Source organism: Vanessa atalanta, chromosome 18, assembly GCF_905147765.1.
Source record: "Vanessa atalanta chromosome 18, ilVanAtal1.2, whole genome shotgun sequence".
Taxonomy (NCBI): Eukaryota; Metazoa; Arthropoda; class Insecta; order Lepidoptera; family Nymphalidae; genus Vanessa; species Vanessa atalanta.
The window spans coordinates 10,799,501-10,816,423 of record NC_061888.1 but is presented as its reverse complement, the minus strand read 5'-3'; the positions used below and the strand labels follow the sequence as shown (position 1 = coordinate 10,816,423).

The following is a 16,923-nucleotide window of genomic DNA, read 5'->3' as shown; positions in this document are numbered from 1 at the left end:
ATGAAAAAGTACATTTATATTCATTAATATATTTTATTTTAGCCACCTGCTTTAATTAACTTACTAGTGGTCAAAATTTCGAATATATGCGAAAAATATGGCTCCGATTAACGATACTTTGTCATTATTTACTTGGTGGTAGGGCTTTGTGCAAGCCCGTCTGGCTAGGTTGATACCTTTAATATTGGTACCCACTCATCAGATATTCTACCGCCAAACCACAGTACTTAGTATTGTAGTGTTTTGGTTTGAGGGGTGAATGAGCCAGTGTAGGCCCAAGGATATGTTCCTTGGGCCTACACTGGCTCTTAACATCTTAGATCCTAAGGTTCATCAACCAAAAAGCTGCGCCATAGCGCATTGGCGATGTAAGGAATGGTTAATATTTCTCACAGCACCATTGTCTATAGGTGGTAGTGGTATACCTTAAAAAAAAGTAAATGCGGAGCAAAGGCATCAGCTTCACCACGCAATGGTGTCCATAATTACATATGTGCTAGAAATTCATTCGATATATAGTAATACTCATGGCAGCAATGAGAAACGAAAACGCCTTGCATTTGATTTTCAAAACTTTCAGGATACCGGTACTCTAACAGTGCCTACATATCCTCAAAGTGGGTACTAATTTTTTTTTAATATCACTTTGCTATGTCCTTATGATCTTATGACCCTTACTATGTTTTCTATCTGATCGAACTACTGGGAATTTTATAAAATACTTAATACTTTAATAAGCAGAAGTTTTCGTTAAACATATTGTATGATCCCAAGAAAAAAATATTTAAAATATGAAAATGTAGTCAAACATCTTAGCGAGTATTCCTAACAAAAACGCTATCTTATTGTTAAGAGAACATCTGTCGTACACACTCCTAGCTTTATGTCGAGACTTCTCAAAGGCGACGAATGTAGGAAAATTATTCCTAACGTAAAATTATTTGCTTTGCTTTTATGTATAGCTGTAATATAACAACCAATGTATGTCCGACTTCCGTGCAAATTAGTAGCTTAGCTTGGTAGATAAGATAACCGGTGGTCCAAAGTTAGGGCACCACTTTCCACGTAATTTAAATTGATAGATATGGATGCGATTAAAATTGAATGGCTTGCAAAAGTAAGTTTACCAAAAAATAATAACAATAACGCATCAGATATTGATAAAATATTAGCTCCCCTTAGTTTTGGATCCCTGATGTCTTAGGGTAGCTACGCCATTAGGACTAATGTAGTGTCTTTTTGGGAAGGTTGTTGAGGTTTAGCCTTTTATCATCAATTAGACAATCGAAATAAATCATACATCATGTTTTAACTAACATTTATAGGTAAAGCAATAAACACCATTGTCGTGGTCACTACGACACTTACTTTAATAGGGTCATTGATGTAGATCCAACTTTATATAGATTATTGACCGTAGTCTTGATATTTGAGTTTAGATTTCCTTTCTATATCAGACAATTGACACGCTCAGTATGAGCTGTATACTATGTTCTTATTAAAAAAAAATGTAAGCAGTCCCTTGTGCCTGTAATTACACTCGCTTACTCACCTTTCAAGTAAGGTAAGAAAACAAAACTACTAAACACTACTATTTGTCGGTAGAATATTTGATGAATGAGTTCTACCAGACAGGCCTGCACAAAGCCTAGCATTAATATTTGAATATTTTGTTAATTACAAAACGACCTCTATTTATATTATCAACGATTCAAATACAGAATGTGATTTAATTAAAAAAATGTATTTTTAACAAAGGAACACTCACTTCCGCGGAAGTTAATGGAACGGCCAAATGAAAGAAATAAAGAGATGCAATCAAATTAGAATCTCGAATCGAAGTTCGAACAACAGCTGAAGAGAATAAAAACAAAAATTCAATTACAATTCATATAATCCAATCACCGTTCAGTAGTACTAATAAAACTGTTATTTTGCCCTTTATATTTGCTTCGTCTGTAATAACGCCGAATGTAAAGGACCATGCTGAAGGGTTGGGTTTACGACGGGGATTTCACCAATTTCGAATTTAATATTCATTGACTTATGTATCTTTAGTTTATTTAATTGGAATATTGTTGGACCTTTTTTTATAATATTGGTAGGCAGATGGACAAATGGGCAAACTGCTGGTAAATGGTAACCGCTTCCTATAGGAAATATGAAATAAACACAATGAATTATAAACACAAATTATGACACATGAAAATTCAGTGGTGCCTGCCTGAGTTTAAACCCAAAATCATCGGTTAAGATGCACGCGTTCTAATCATTGGGCCATCTCGGCTCTATATCTCTATGTTTTGTCCTACGTGCCTGTAAACTGGCTCAGTCACCGTTCAAATGTGTTCCAGACTTCAATACTCAGTACTGCTGCTTGGCGGTAGAATATCTGATAAGTGGGTGATATCTACCCCGACGAACTTGTATAAAGCCCTACCACAAAGTAAAATTTTAATAACAATTATATTATAATTTTAATACATTTATTTAAAAAACGCTTTATATTATGTTTATGTATATAATATATGATAAAATGGGTATCATACAGGCGCCATATTATATTTCACCCCCATAAAACAATGTTACGCTTCCGGTTTTAAAGTAAGTCAATGTCATTAAAGACGCACGAACACTGCAGGCAATCATTTGTATAGACTTTATGATGCACCTTATAATAACATACTTGAACAATTTCATGTTCTTTTTAATTGGTCGGTTGTTTTGGTATAGATATTAACAGAAGTGCATTTGCGCCTGGAACAAAGCTTACCAGCAAGTAAATATCTATGAGCATGAGCAGCCTGTAAATTTTCCCACTGCTGGGCTAAAGGCCTCCTCTCCCTTTGAGGAGAAGGTTTGGAGCATAAATATCTATATGTGGTTTTTAAAGTGTATTATAAAAATATTTTTTTCCTAACCCTAATAACATTTATGTAGGTTTCCTCAGAATGTAATCCTCCATCTCCAAGCATGAATTTAATTATAAACACAAATTAAGCACATGAAAATTCAGTGGTACTTGCCCGCTTTGAACCCACGGTTATCGGCGATTTACGTTCATATATTTATTTATTATAAACACCAATATTGTCAATGTTTGTACCATTTGTTTTCATATCAAATCAAATTATTCAAGTAGGCTCATAAAAGCACTTTTCATGTTACTGTGTTTAATGAAATTTGAAATTACCACACGTTCAGAAAGAAGATTCTACCGAGAAGAATTAGCAAGAAACTTATCTGTTCTAAAAAGAGTATCATAATATATAAGTTTCACGTCTATTACTGAATGAAAACAAATGTAACAGTATTTGAAATATGATTTTTTTATTCTTTTTTTTTTATGGCATTGGTTGGCGGACGAGCATATGGGCCACCTGATGGTAAGTGGTCACCATTGCCCATAGACAAAGGCGCTGTAAGAAATATTAACCATTCCTTACTCTTATCATATTGAATATGCTCCAAACCTTCTCCTCAAAAGGGAGAGGAGGCCTTTATCCCAGCAATGGGACATTTATGGGCTGCTAATGCTAAAAAATGCCTTACATCACCTATGCGCCACCAACCTTGGGAACTAAGATGTTATGTCCCTTGTGCCTTTGATTACACTGGCTCACTCACCCTTCTAACAGGAACACAACAATACAGAGTACTGTTATTTGGTGGTTGAATATCTGATGAGTGGGTGGTACCTACCCAGACGGGCTTGCACAAAGCCCTACCACCAAGTACTTCTTATTTATATCTATACTTTTTTTACAAGTACTTCTTATTTATATATATACTTCTTATTTATTCCTTCTTATTGATATCTAAACTACTATAAGGAACTCAGAAAATTTTAAACACCACTTTTATCCATGGATAGTAAGGACACAAAAGAGAACACAACTTCAAAATTTAAATTTAAAACACGGTATCTATAATACCAGCAAGACGGCTGCAGCTCAAAATATTTCGTAATAATCGTTTTAGGTCGGTCCGACGGGCGTTATAAAATTTTACAACCTATTCGTATGTCTGGGTTGAAAGCTGATAATATAGCATTGTCCAGACAAGTGCAGGTTTGAAGCCATCTAAGGGCCTATCTGCTGGTCTAATGGTATCGTTAGGAATTATAGCTACCGTTCTCTCATTTAGGAAGATGTTTTTCGTGTAATGATATTTTATTCATTTTATTGTTATATTGGGGATCTTACCAACGATGTAATTTATTAAATAATATATCAATATTATTTCGTGTATATATACAAAATATTTGTAGATTCTAAAGCTTTTATTATTTGTATAGATCAAAATTATATGTCCGCAGTTTAAGTTCTCAATAATTTGACATAGAATATACCAATTTACAGGTGACAACTATCAAGACTACGAGTAAGTCTCTCAGGAACGTATCTATCTAAGTTTCCTGTGTATTAGTTAAATCATCCAATCGTGAATTTTCCCGCTCCAATAGAGGTTTAGGTCAGTTCAATATGACAAGCAAATATTTGATGTACGTCTTTGGTGCAACAAATTGCACCATAAACTGTGAAATTAAAATTATGCGCTCAACTCCGCCGAGTTTCGTTCGGCCTCTCTTTAGTTCGAAAGATGTCTAACTTTTAAAAATGCTTCCCGCTTCTTTGTAGGAAAAGTGGTGTTTTAAACTTTCCTCGTTTCATATAATATTTTAGTTTAGAGATCAATGGAAACAAAAAAAATAATTCAAATAATATCACATTCGTATTTTATACAGTTAATTTGTCTGGATTCTCTCAATTAATTAACATTAAACTTTTATATTATGATAACTTTTATTTTCAGAACAGATACAAGTTACACAGTATGTTTTTGAGATACTATAATATACAATCGTTGTCAAAAAAAAAAAAATAGTCAAATTATGTAAATGAATTTTTGAAATAATATTTTCCGAATTCAAATTCGATATTCACGGATCGAAACCAAAAAAAGATGAAAGCAATGATAAAAAGAAATGAAAATTTTATATTTATATAATATTGTTCATAATTTATACGTAAACGGACGGAATGAGTACATAAGAGGAAGTTTGAAAGTGGCACCGGTAACCGAGAAGCTATCTGGAAACCGGCTGTCTTGGTATGGGCATGTCATGCGGAGGAATGAGGACCATGTTGTAAGAAAGATTTTGAGAATGGATGTGGATGGATATAGAGGTAGGGGAAGACCCAAGAAACGATGGATGGGTTGTGTGAAAGACGATATGGTTAGAAAGAATATTACTTGTGAGATGACGTCCGACAGAGAAGTATGGAAGAGGAACATGCTGCGCCGACCCCAAGTAAAATTGGGATAAGGGCAGGAGGATGATATGTGACAGGACAATCGGACACCTAATGGTAAGTAGATATCACTACCCACAGACATTAACGTCCACCTTAGTAATTAAGATGTTACGTCCCTTTTACCCGTAGTTTCCATAGTTAGCTAGCTCACTCACCCTTCAAACCGAAATATGGGAATATTAATTATTGCGGTTTTGAGTTAGAATATATAATTAATGTGTGGTATCTACCACCAAGTTAATTTATTAGAAGTATAAGTAATTTATTGTTAAAAAATATCCTAATATTAACACTATAATGATGCGATTTGGTATGTGATAGTGCATACATAACATTAACAGCCTGTAAATTCCCCACTGGGCTAAGGCCTCCTCTCCCTTCAAGGAGAAGGTGTGGAGCATATTCCACCACTCTGCTCCAATGCGGGTTGGTATATTCACATGTGGAAGAATTTCGTTGAAATTAGACACATGCAGGTTTCCTCACGATGTTTTCCTTCACCGCCGAGCACGAGATGAATTATAAACACAAATTAAGCGCATGAATATTCAGTGGTGCTTGCCTGGGTTTGAGCCCGCATCGGTTAAGATGCACGCGTTCTAACCACTGGGCCATCTCGGTTCATAGTGATAGTGCATAGTCGCAGTAAAACGTATAAATGACAATTACAGGGATATCACTATAACCGCAATACGAAACGGCTGTCTCATAATATTATCAACCATATTTCATTTTCGGTAATATGCATACGCTTCTGACAACAATTTATGATTTTCTACAACCCATACTCGAAAAGCGTTGCTGCCGTTTTTAAACGACGAATCTAAATGAACGTTTAATATAAGTTTACTTAAATATTGAAATTTTATTTATTCAAGTAGACTTACGCCCTTTCGATTATATTAAAAAGTTTATATTTAATGTAAAGCAACCACCGGATTGGAGCGTAGATGAAATACAATTAAATTAATATATTATATCTTGCATGAAAATCGAGCAATACTACCATACTTGTTTTATATATGCGTACTAATATTATAAATGTAAAAGTAAGTTTATCCGTCTGTCTGTCTGTTGCATTTTCACAGCCAAACCACTGGAATGAATTTGATAATGTGTGATAAAGGCAGCTTGAACTCCAAGGAAGAACATAAGCTACTTTTTTATGACAAACACTTGACGACCTCAAAATAAAACTCATAATACTTTGTAGCATTTAGGTTTTCCACGTAGTGCCCGCAGAGTTAATTTAACTACCATCCCCCCACCACTCGTTCCATCCATTGAAAGGGCCAAATTACATACGATACGCCGCATCGTACCGAGCTATATTATCGTATTGAGATCGTGATATATCCATGAAAAATATGTGTATTGTAAAACAAAGAGGTCATGGGATACCCCGTTGGAACGAAGTTACTACCGCTAAATTAACAACGTTTAAGTATATATAGATGACAAGAATAAAAATCTTAGTATAAATCCCGTGTGTATTAAAACAATAACAAATAATAAGCTTAAATAATGTAAAACGAAACCATATATTATAGAAAGAGATAGAGAGAGAATCGTCTCCAATCAGGAAGCGTTATCCAAGTGACCACACCCGGATTACGCTTTGTCCTTACGTGACGATCTCTGACGGTTCACTTTACTGTAAGCCGCGTAAAATACTGTCATTTCAATAATATCAATATTTGTAAATAAAATTAAATTATACCTAATATAAAATCAAAATATAACATTTCAACCAACGAATATGTAAATAAATTCATAAAAATGTATGCATTTCAAAACAAAGCTAATTTAACAAAGGAAAAACGTCCGATTATTTTGGTAAAATAACTGAAAATAATGTTTATTATCATCCTGACTTTATAATACTATCATAAATTTAATATTTAATTATTTTATACTAGTTGTTACCTAGCTTCACTCGAGTTTTAGTGGATGGTCGTCAGGTTTTAAGTACCAAAAAGTAACGTCCTTCCGTGAGATGCAGCTTAGTTCCATGCAAAACTTCATCAAATTCGGTACAGAGGTTTGGCCGTGAAAGAATAAAAGGCAGACAGAGTTATCTATACATTTTAAATATTAGAATAAATGGTTTCACCCCTTGAAATAACTATAAATAGTTGTCAGGTATTCTGCCTGGCTACGAAGAAAAAGTCTATTTTTTTCTTTATCAGATGGCCATTATATTAAGATTATAAATATTTTATCAGGTCAGTTCGAGGTCAGGATATTGAAACTGAAGTAACAAAGTCTTCCGCTCCGTCTTAAATAGAGGGTATTTTTAAAAATTTTTTTTTCAACACAGACATGTGCGTCTGTGTCTCTGGTTACAATAAAATAAGTAAAAGACTAGAACTTTTAACCACATGGTTACTGCTAATTTGGATGGGATGTTTTCCTCAACAAACATAATTATTAACACGCGATAGCCCCGTTATACTCATCATTTTCGGTTAAGGTCCGCCATGTTTTTATATACCATTCGTGGACGGACCAATGCGCCAGTTCATCACTGCCCATTGATATTGCGACCGCAAGAAATTTGAACCATTCCTTAGATCGTCAATGCGTCCAAACTCGCAAGAAGCTCTACTGTCAAGTAACCACCATGATAATTATTTGTAACAAATGGACCTTTTATGAAAATAGTTTGGACCTTTAATATAGAAATCAACAAATATATCCTTGTCATCATTTACAATAAATATATCACACAAACAAAGCCACATACTCAACTTAGGGTATTATAATGGAGCTTAACAACGCAACCGCATAAATTACAAGAACGAAACCGAATGTAAAAGCTATAATGGGTTTTTGATCCGCAATTAAAATCCCCAGGAATCATTTTATTATTAATAAGGAAACATTCGAAATCTTTTAATTAGGAACTCACGTTGACCTGATATAGCATTAGTTAAAGTATAATTATGCTACACGTATAATTTATTTTTCTTTGAAAAATCGGGTTTAGCTCAAGGATTGTTTTAATTAAATCTCTTTTTTATGAGTTTTTTTTTTATAAAATATTTCAAAATATATTTTTTGTTTTTTGATATGTTAAGTTAAATTGTAAGGTTTATCATAAAAAATAGTTCGGGGTAAGAACTACCTACTTGTTAATTATTCAGCTTCCAAATAGAAATACCATTTATTGTTGTCCGGTTTGACAGCCGTTCGAACGAACATAGCACCTTATTTCAAGTTGAAATATACCTCTAATAAGTTTCGCTTTAATAAAATTAAGACTATGTTGTATTTCGACAAAAACGAATGATTTTTTTTTAATAAGAAACGTAGCAGTAATTTTAATAAAATGCATTTAAAGTAAGTCTCATTTACTATGTGTAAGTTAAAACGAAAGCTCCTCCGGCATAATGGAATTAGCAGTTCACTGTCTAAGGTTTCGGTTCTGAGAAAGAAAGTAAGAAGGGTCGAGTCTCGATATTCTATACCCTTTTGAAAGTATAGGAAGCTAAATTTAAAAGATATCTTTGTTTAAAATACAACAGATTGTTCCTCTGATATACATATTATATTAAAGCTGCTAGCTTACTGTGTTGAATAATCATATTAACATTTTTGAACGCCTGCAACTTAACCGACGATTGCGGGTTCAAGTCCAGGCAAGCACTACTGAATTTTCATCTGCTTAATTTGTGTTTATAATTCATCTCATGCTCGGTGGCGATGAAGGAAAACATCTTGTGTCTTATTTCAACGAAATATTGTCACATGTGTATCCACCAAGCCGCATTGGATCAGAGTGATGGAATATGCTGCTAGCCTTCTCATCGAAAGGAGAAGGCCTTAGTCCAGCATTGGAAAATTTACAGACTATTAATGCTATGTATAATTTTATAAAATATTTGTAGAGAAAATTTAATTTACATGAAAATATAGAAGTAACAGTTTCGTTTTTGTGGAAAAGGTGGGGGGGTTGGCAAATGAGCCACCTGATGGTAAGTGATCATCACCGCTCATACTAGCGCTGTGAGAAATATTAAAAATACTTTACATCATACTTCAATGCACCACGAACCTCGGGAGCTAAAATGTTATGTCCCTTGCACCTGCAATTACCCTGGCTCACGTGCCTTCAAACTGCAACACAACAATCTTAAGTATTGCTGTTTCGCGGTGGAATATCCGATGAGTGAGTGGTAAATACCTAGACGGTCTTGCACCATGCCCTACCACCAAGTAGTTCGAGTTATTTTCCTCTACATTCATAAGTAGATCTTATGATAAGTCTATCGCTATTGACGTTTATCATGATTATGAATATATTCGTAATTCACCAAGATCCCATTATGTTTCTTTATCATCCAATGAATATCTTCTTGAATTGGTCTCATTAACCATTCCTACTATCTTAAGTGTAGATGCATTTTTAATCTTAAAACAATGAAGATAAGAATCACTTTAGCTTATACTCACATCTGACTAATAGTGACACAGGATTGCTTGTTCCTTTGCCTTCACTATTCGCAGCCATACACGTATAGTCGCCGGCGGCAGCTCTCGTGACACTTTGAAGTACCAAGCTTTGAGCACTCAGTATAACACCGAGGGCTTCGTTGTGGAAGATCTCAGTATTCTAGACAAAATATTTTACATTGCTTATAAAAATATTAACACCAGTTATGTTATTGCGACTAACAATAAAATTATATTTAATTAGTGAATTGTTAATCCACAAGGGGCTTTAATTTTAAATACATGATTACAATAATTTATGTGTGTGTTACCAAATTATATGGGGCATTTAAATTTAACTCTAATTTAAGCCATATTATAAGTACTTTGTGGCCCATCCCTAATAGAAAAAAGTGAAAAATAAAATGTTGTTTTGTTAAATTGTTTTGGATCTCGATCGCAGCGTCGCTGGATCCAATCTAAACCATAATACTCGTTCACACACATACACACATGCAAAATAATAATATATAAAGATAACCTTACCTAGCTTAACAGATAAAAAGGTTCTAAATATAATGCAATTTACTCCCATAAAATTTTTGATCACTTTATAATCATGCTAGATTTATTATCAACTGACGGCGTTCATAATTATTCTGTGACAAAATTATACACATTAAACTCAATTGGCTTGTTAGATTAAATTTATAAATAAAGTTTAAGGACTTGTGAAAAATTTAATAATTGTGAAAGTTTTTTTACACTCTTGCACTGCTATTCAGATTATAATATATGGTAAGGAGGTAAGTATTAGCTTTTTAAAAATTGTGTTTTATACATGTTAAAAATATTTTACAATACAATTTTTTTTTTGAATTTATCCCACTGTATAATCTTCTCTACGATTTACATAATAAGGTTTACATTTGTATAAATATAGTTGTGTACTCACGTCGTGAAACCAAACAAGCCTGTGTGTTTTCGGATTAGCTTTGACCGTGCATTCGAAGTAAACATCGTCCCCTTCCTTTATTTCGTCAGGGTTGAGATTGGATCCCATCTTGAGGTCTACTATTGGTACATCTGTAACAAAAACAGGGGTTAATTCGGAGAAATCTGGTGGTCTTTATAGCTTGAAAATTATATCTTAAATTTCGATTAAAATCCTGGAATAAAAGTTCAAAAATATAGTTTTTTCAAAAATAAGTAATTATTACTATTAGGATCACATAATTTGACCGTCTGTGTAATATTTTTTCTGATGGGACGGCAAATTCAACACAACCATACTGCTTTCCGAGTCACGGGATCCAATTTGAACTTCCAGACTGCTACTCAATATTTTTCGACGAAAATCCCAATCTTTACTATCGGCTCGATCTGGTGATTGAAGCCAGTACCACGGATTGTATGGCTTCCTGGTTGCTCTAGTTGTGGATTTTCTAGAGCAACGAGGTAGCCATCCAACACATATCTCAGGTTTTCATTCTTGTGGAGTGTTTTCATTATAATTTCTTCCATTGCAGAATAAAATATAATATAAATTATAAGTAGATATTAATAATAATAGTTCAATAACTATTACATGAAATTCAAATTATTTTTCTTTATGAAGAACTTCACTTATAAGGACTTTTATTAATGCAAAGAATTTGAGTTTATCTTAAAGAGGTTCTACATCTTTGCCCCTCGTTTGCTGTACCTACGTGTCGTTCTCAGAGATTTATTAAAATCCTCCTTTTCAAGCCTGCGACGCTACGGCGGCGCTACGGCCCTTAAAGATTTTTTCGCGATAACTTAAGATGTTTTTTTAAGATGCTCTGAGATTTCACTGTCACGCTCGACTTTTATTTTTGTTTTAAAGTGATTTACACATACTAGTTGTCTTGGTATAAAATGTATATTATGAGAATTGTATGAAAAAAAATTATTGTTTCTATTTAAGTATAACTAAGCTTAATTAAAATTGACTTAAATCAAATCTTATGGAAAAGTGCAGAACAAGGATATTTAAGAGAATTAACAACGAGAGCATGAGAATTTCGTGTATTTGTGTGCGTGCGTGCGTGTGTATGGGTTGGTATGCGTGTGTGATGGATAATATCAGGATATTTATTAAACATTATTTCAAAATCTATAAGTATTCATTAATTTAAATATTTTGAGCAAAATAGTATTTATGTATTATATATAATAAAATCAGACTTAAGCAATCAGATATATATGTATGTTCACAATTCAATAGATTTTTAAATGTTTCTGTGAAATAACTATGCGACTTGTTAAATATATTCACGACCATATACATTAAATAGGGCATTATATTTCGCTGAAACTGAGTAAAAATAACATTAAACTTACAGTGTACGTTAAGTCTCCACTTGTCTTCTATGGCTGAATCTGGTATGTGCTTGTTCTCAGCACGGCATGTCAAATATTTGCCATCATCTTCCACGCCCGGGACGAGGCTCAGAACGCTGAGTGTCTCGTTATTCTCAGAAAACTGACAAGTCAAACAGATTATGAAATATGTGAAGATATCTAATAAAAAATTAAGGATTAATCTTAAAACTAATTTGATGAAATATTTTTTATTCTATACGCCAAAAATTTTTAATTAATTTCATGAGACTGAATCTTAATTCTAATAAGCAGTAATTTAAAGGATTTTTATATATATGTAGATATAAAATAACTGCTTTTTTATAACTAAAATCGACTTAGTTGCTTTACTAATAAAGAAACCAAAACATTGAATATTTTTTCTGATTTATCAAAGGTATTAAGAAGAGATAAGAGGATTAATTGATTTCAGAAGCTTATTTCCATTATTTTAAAATAAAAATTAATATTTATATTGAGTATAAAAGGTGGATTAATAAAAGTAAATACGTAAATAATTAAAAAAAAATAGCTATGTAAACTCGTAATAAATGTTTACAAGCTTAAAAAAATGAATTAATCCCTACATTACATAAAACGATACATTTTCAATATTTAGATTCGTTTTGTAAATAAAAAATCGTGAAATGTTTTAAAAATAAAAATAATACTGAATGCTCAATTCTCATTCAGAATAAAAATTCACCAAAAAGTATCAAATAAAACAATAAAAACAAAAGTAACCCTATCAACGAAACAATAATAGAACAGTTATACTTCTTAAAATTAGGTAGAACAATAAAGGTGACGACAATGAGGTTCTGTATCATTGCGATCTCGCTACGAAATTACTTCCAAAAAATATAACGGAGACAAGAACGGCATTATTACACCAGAAGAAAAATTGAAAAGAATCTATTAATTAAAAGACAAAAGGATCGTCGAATGGACAAAGGACTTACGTTTTTCGCCATCCGTTTGAGTTGTCTATTGTTCTTCCACCAAGTGACAGTTGCCTCGGGGCGGGAACCCGTAGTCTTACACTCCACTTCGTATCTTTTATCCGCCGACACTTGCTTCTCCTTGGTCAATATGTTCACGGTTATCGGTTTCACTGTTGGAGAAATGAGATTTATTGTTCAGCTTCCGTTGTGTATTGCTTCGCATCCTCATTGTATGAAAGGGAATATTTACTTGCGAATGTTTGCGTAAAGGATTTATAGAAAATTCGTATTCGATTTATAAATGTGCGATGTATTTCGAAATGTCTATTTCTACATAGAAAATGGAACTTCGGAGTGTTCATTTATAACCGTTTAAGATATAAATATTAAATATATATATTTTTTTATTTACTATTTTCAGAGATTATAAACATCATAAAATAGTGCATTTAATAAGATACAACTCGTTAATGATTTATTGATCATGATAATGAGAATCAACTCGATGGATTCTCGGTAATTCGTTTTGAAGTAGAAATAAAACTTTACCATCGAAAATATTAATATTATTATTATTTTATTATTATTTTATTATATTTTAAGAGTAGAATTAGATTTAACCGACCATATTGACTTCAACAATATTTATCGTTGTTGCCATTGAAGTAACTTTACGTATTTCAGTACTCACAATTTATGTCCAATATTAAGACTTTGGTCTCAGGTGGCGCTAGATTTGTGTTTGACGCTTGACAAACAAGTCTTGCGTTGAGGTGTTGTCTACCAACGTTGGGAAATGTCAGCGTGTTTACTGTGATTCCTTCTTTTCTTTCTTCATACGAATCATCTATGACGACGTTCTCCAAGTACCACGTCACCCTCGGCCTTGGTATTCCTGTTGGTTTAATAAACTTCGTTTAACTTTCTACTTCTCAAAATTATATCTAAAATTGAAAGATCTTGACTGTTGAGTATTGAAATTTGCATTATAATTAATCTCGTCACGATAAAGAAAAACATTGCGAGGATTGGGTTTTATGTTTCTCCTCATAAGAGATAAAGCTTTGTAATGGTCTATTTTTTTTTTTAATTTATCGGAAGTCAGATAGACAACTAGGCCACGTGATAAGTGATCAAACCATATGGACATTGGCTCACGTTATTTACACCGTCAATGCGCCGCCAATCTACTCAAATCGATTGACAAATAGCCCTATCTCCGCCCGTGGTACGGAAATAAATATTGATACAGAAAAATTAACGCTGGCTGTTATGAAATAATTTTATTTTGGCAACGCTATGAGCAACTCGCTCTTCCATTCCATTCCGATGGGAAATAAAACAGAATAATGAGCATTTTAGCATTAGCATTAGCAGCCTGTAAATTTTCCCACTGCTGGGCTAAAGGCCTCCTCTCCCTTTGAGGAGAAGGTTTGGAGAATATTCCACCACGCTGCTCCAATGCGGGTTGGCGGAATACACAGGTGGCAGAATTTCGTTGAAATAGGACACATGCAGGTTTCATCATGATGTTTTCCTTCACCGCCGAGCACGAGATGAATTATAAACACAAATTAAGCACATGAAGATTCAGTGGTGCCTGCCTGAGTTTGAACCCGAAATCATCGGTTAAGATGCACGACTTCTAACCACTGGGTCATCTCGGCTCTTAGAATAATGAAATTAATATAATTTCTTTAAAAAATGCCAAATAATAAATAAAATGAAATCTAATTTATAAGGTCACGGGTACAGAAAGTAAGAATTTATTATTAAAGATATAACTAGATATAAATAGCCCTATCTCCGCCCGTGGTACGGAAATAAATATTGATACAGAAAAATTAACGCTGGCTGTTATGAAATAATTTTATTTTGGCAACGCTATGAGCAACTCGCTCTTCCATTCCATTCCGATGGGAAATAAAACAGAATAATGAGCATTTTAGCATTAGCATTAGCAGCCTGTAAATTTTCCCACTGCTGGGCTAAAGGCCTCCTCTCCCTTTGAGGAGAAGGTTTGGAGAATATTCCACCACGCTGCTCCAATGCGGGTTGGCGGAATACACAGGTGGCAGAATTTCGTTGAAATAGGACACATGCAGGTTTCATCACGATGTTTTCCTTCACCGCCGAGCACGAGATGAATTATAAACACAAATTAAGCACATGAAGATTCAGTGGTGCCTGCCTGAGTTTGAACCCGAAATTATCGGTTAAGATGCACGACTTCTAACCACTGGGTCATCTCGGCTCTTAGAATAATGAAATTAATATAATTTCTTTAAAAAATGCCAAATAATAAATAAAATGAAATCTAATTTATAAGGTCACGGGTACAGAAAGTAAGAATTTATTATTAAAGATATAACTAAGATGGAGTGCTGGGTGGAATTTATGGGCTCAAACCCTATCAAGCACCAAATATGTTCACGTGCCTAATTTGTTTATAATTCGTATCGTCTTCAGTGGTTAGTAAGACTTCGTGAATAAAGTTGAATTTGTGGATATAATTGGAATGAGGTCACCACATTTCACCAGAAAAAGATACTTTTCCCAGTATAGGTACTTTTATGTGTTGTGACTTTACTATTTATAAATACCTTCGTCTTCGTTCATAACGTCTGTTTCGTTTTGTTAAATATGATATTTATATTTGCTAGTGATACATTAATCATTGGACGTAAATACTAAATTCATATAAACAGTTATTGAATAAGTCAATGTAAAACCATATCAAAGTAAACGCAACATAGTGTATACAAATGGCTTTAGAGTACTTTTATAAATGCAATAAGAGAAGCAATATGGTTACATTCAATAAAATAAATAATATTAAAATATATTCAGGCAAATATATGTATAATAAATATTCTTCCGCCAAACAATAACATTGTCGTGTTTTGGTTGCAAAGTGTGTGAGCCAGTGTAAATACTGACACAAGGGACATGGCATCTTTATTTTTACCGAGGTTGGTGGCGCATTGATTATTTAAGATAAATGATAATTTAATGATATCTATGTACAGTGGTGACCACTAACCATCAGGTGATCAATGCTCTTTATCTTTTTTTTATGGCATTGGTTGGCGGACGAGCATATGGGCCACCTGATGGTAAGTGGTCACCACCGCCCATAGACAAAGGCGCTGTAAGAAATATTAACCATATCTTACATCACCTATGCGCCACCAACCTTGGGAACTAAGACGTTATGTCCCTTGTGCCTCTGATTACACTGGCTCACTCACCCTTCTAATCGGAACACAACAATACAGTGTACTGTTATTTGGCGGTAGAATATCTGATGAAATTTGAAAATTACTAAAATTGTATTAAAGTATTTATCAATACGTTTCGTGTTATTTGTATTCATTCATTCAAATATAAATATTAGTATAGAATTTCAGTTCATAGCTCATTTTGAGATCAAGGGCCACTAGAACTAGTCGAGAATAGATTGTAAAAACTTTTATGCTCCATTTTTATTTTCACAAATATTTGGGCGTAAAGTTGTAGTAGCTCTTAACCGCTTGACAGCACTTGAAAGTTGTTATAAGAGAGCCATTTGAATAAAAAATATTTCATAACATAATATTGTTTCAAACGTCTCCAAATAGGTGTCAATTGGTCATAGACTTCGTTGAATTTGAATATATAGAATAAACTATTTAACTCGCTACGAGATTTTTATAGGTTAAGATTGTCTTATCGTAAATATAAAATAAATTTATGAAATATAATTCCTTTCACAAGTCTATTTGCACTCTAACGCAAGAACAACGGTTAGAAAATATTTAAATTAACCTTTTACTGACAAAAGTATATGTGATAGTTACTAA

At 33.4% G+C, this 16,923-nt stretch overlaps 1 protein-coding gene across 1 annotated transcript in view; it reads right to left on the bottom strand.

Annotated features, from left to right (window-relative positions):
• The window catches only part of LOC125070898 (hemicentin-1-like), a 260,952-nt gene that overhangs the window by 11,982 nt on the left and 232,047 nt on the right, over positions 1 to 16,923 (bottom strand). Inside the window, exons 8-12 of the mRNA XM_047680905.1 lie at positions 13,773 to 13,976; positions 13,100 to 13,251; positions 12,117 to 12,258; positions 10,708 to 10,838; positions 9,774 to 9,933 (exon numbers count right to left, since the gene is read on the bottom strand). Of these exons, the coding sequence (XP_047536861.1) occupies positions 9,774 to 9,933; positions 10,708 to 10,838; positions 12,117 to 12,258; positions 13,100 to 13,251; positions 13,773 to 13,976 (789 nt within the window). The remainder of the gene's footprint in view (positions 1 to 9,773; positions 9,934 to 10,707; positions 10,839 to 12,116; positions 12,259 to 13,099; positions 13,252 to 13,772; positions 13,977 to 16,923) is intronic.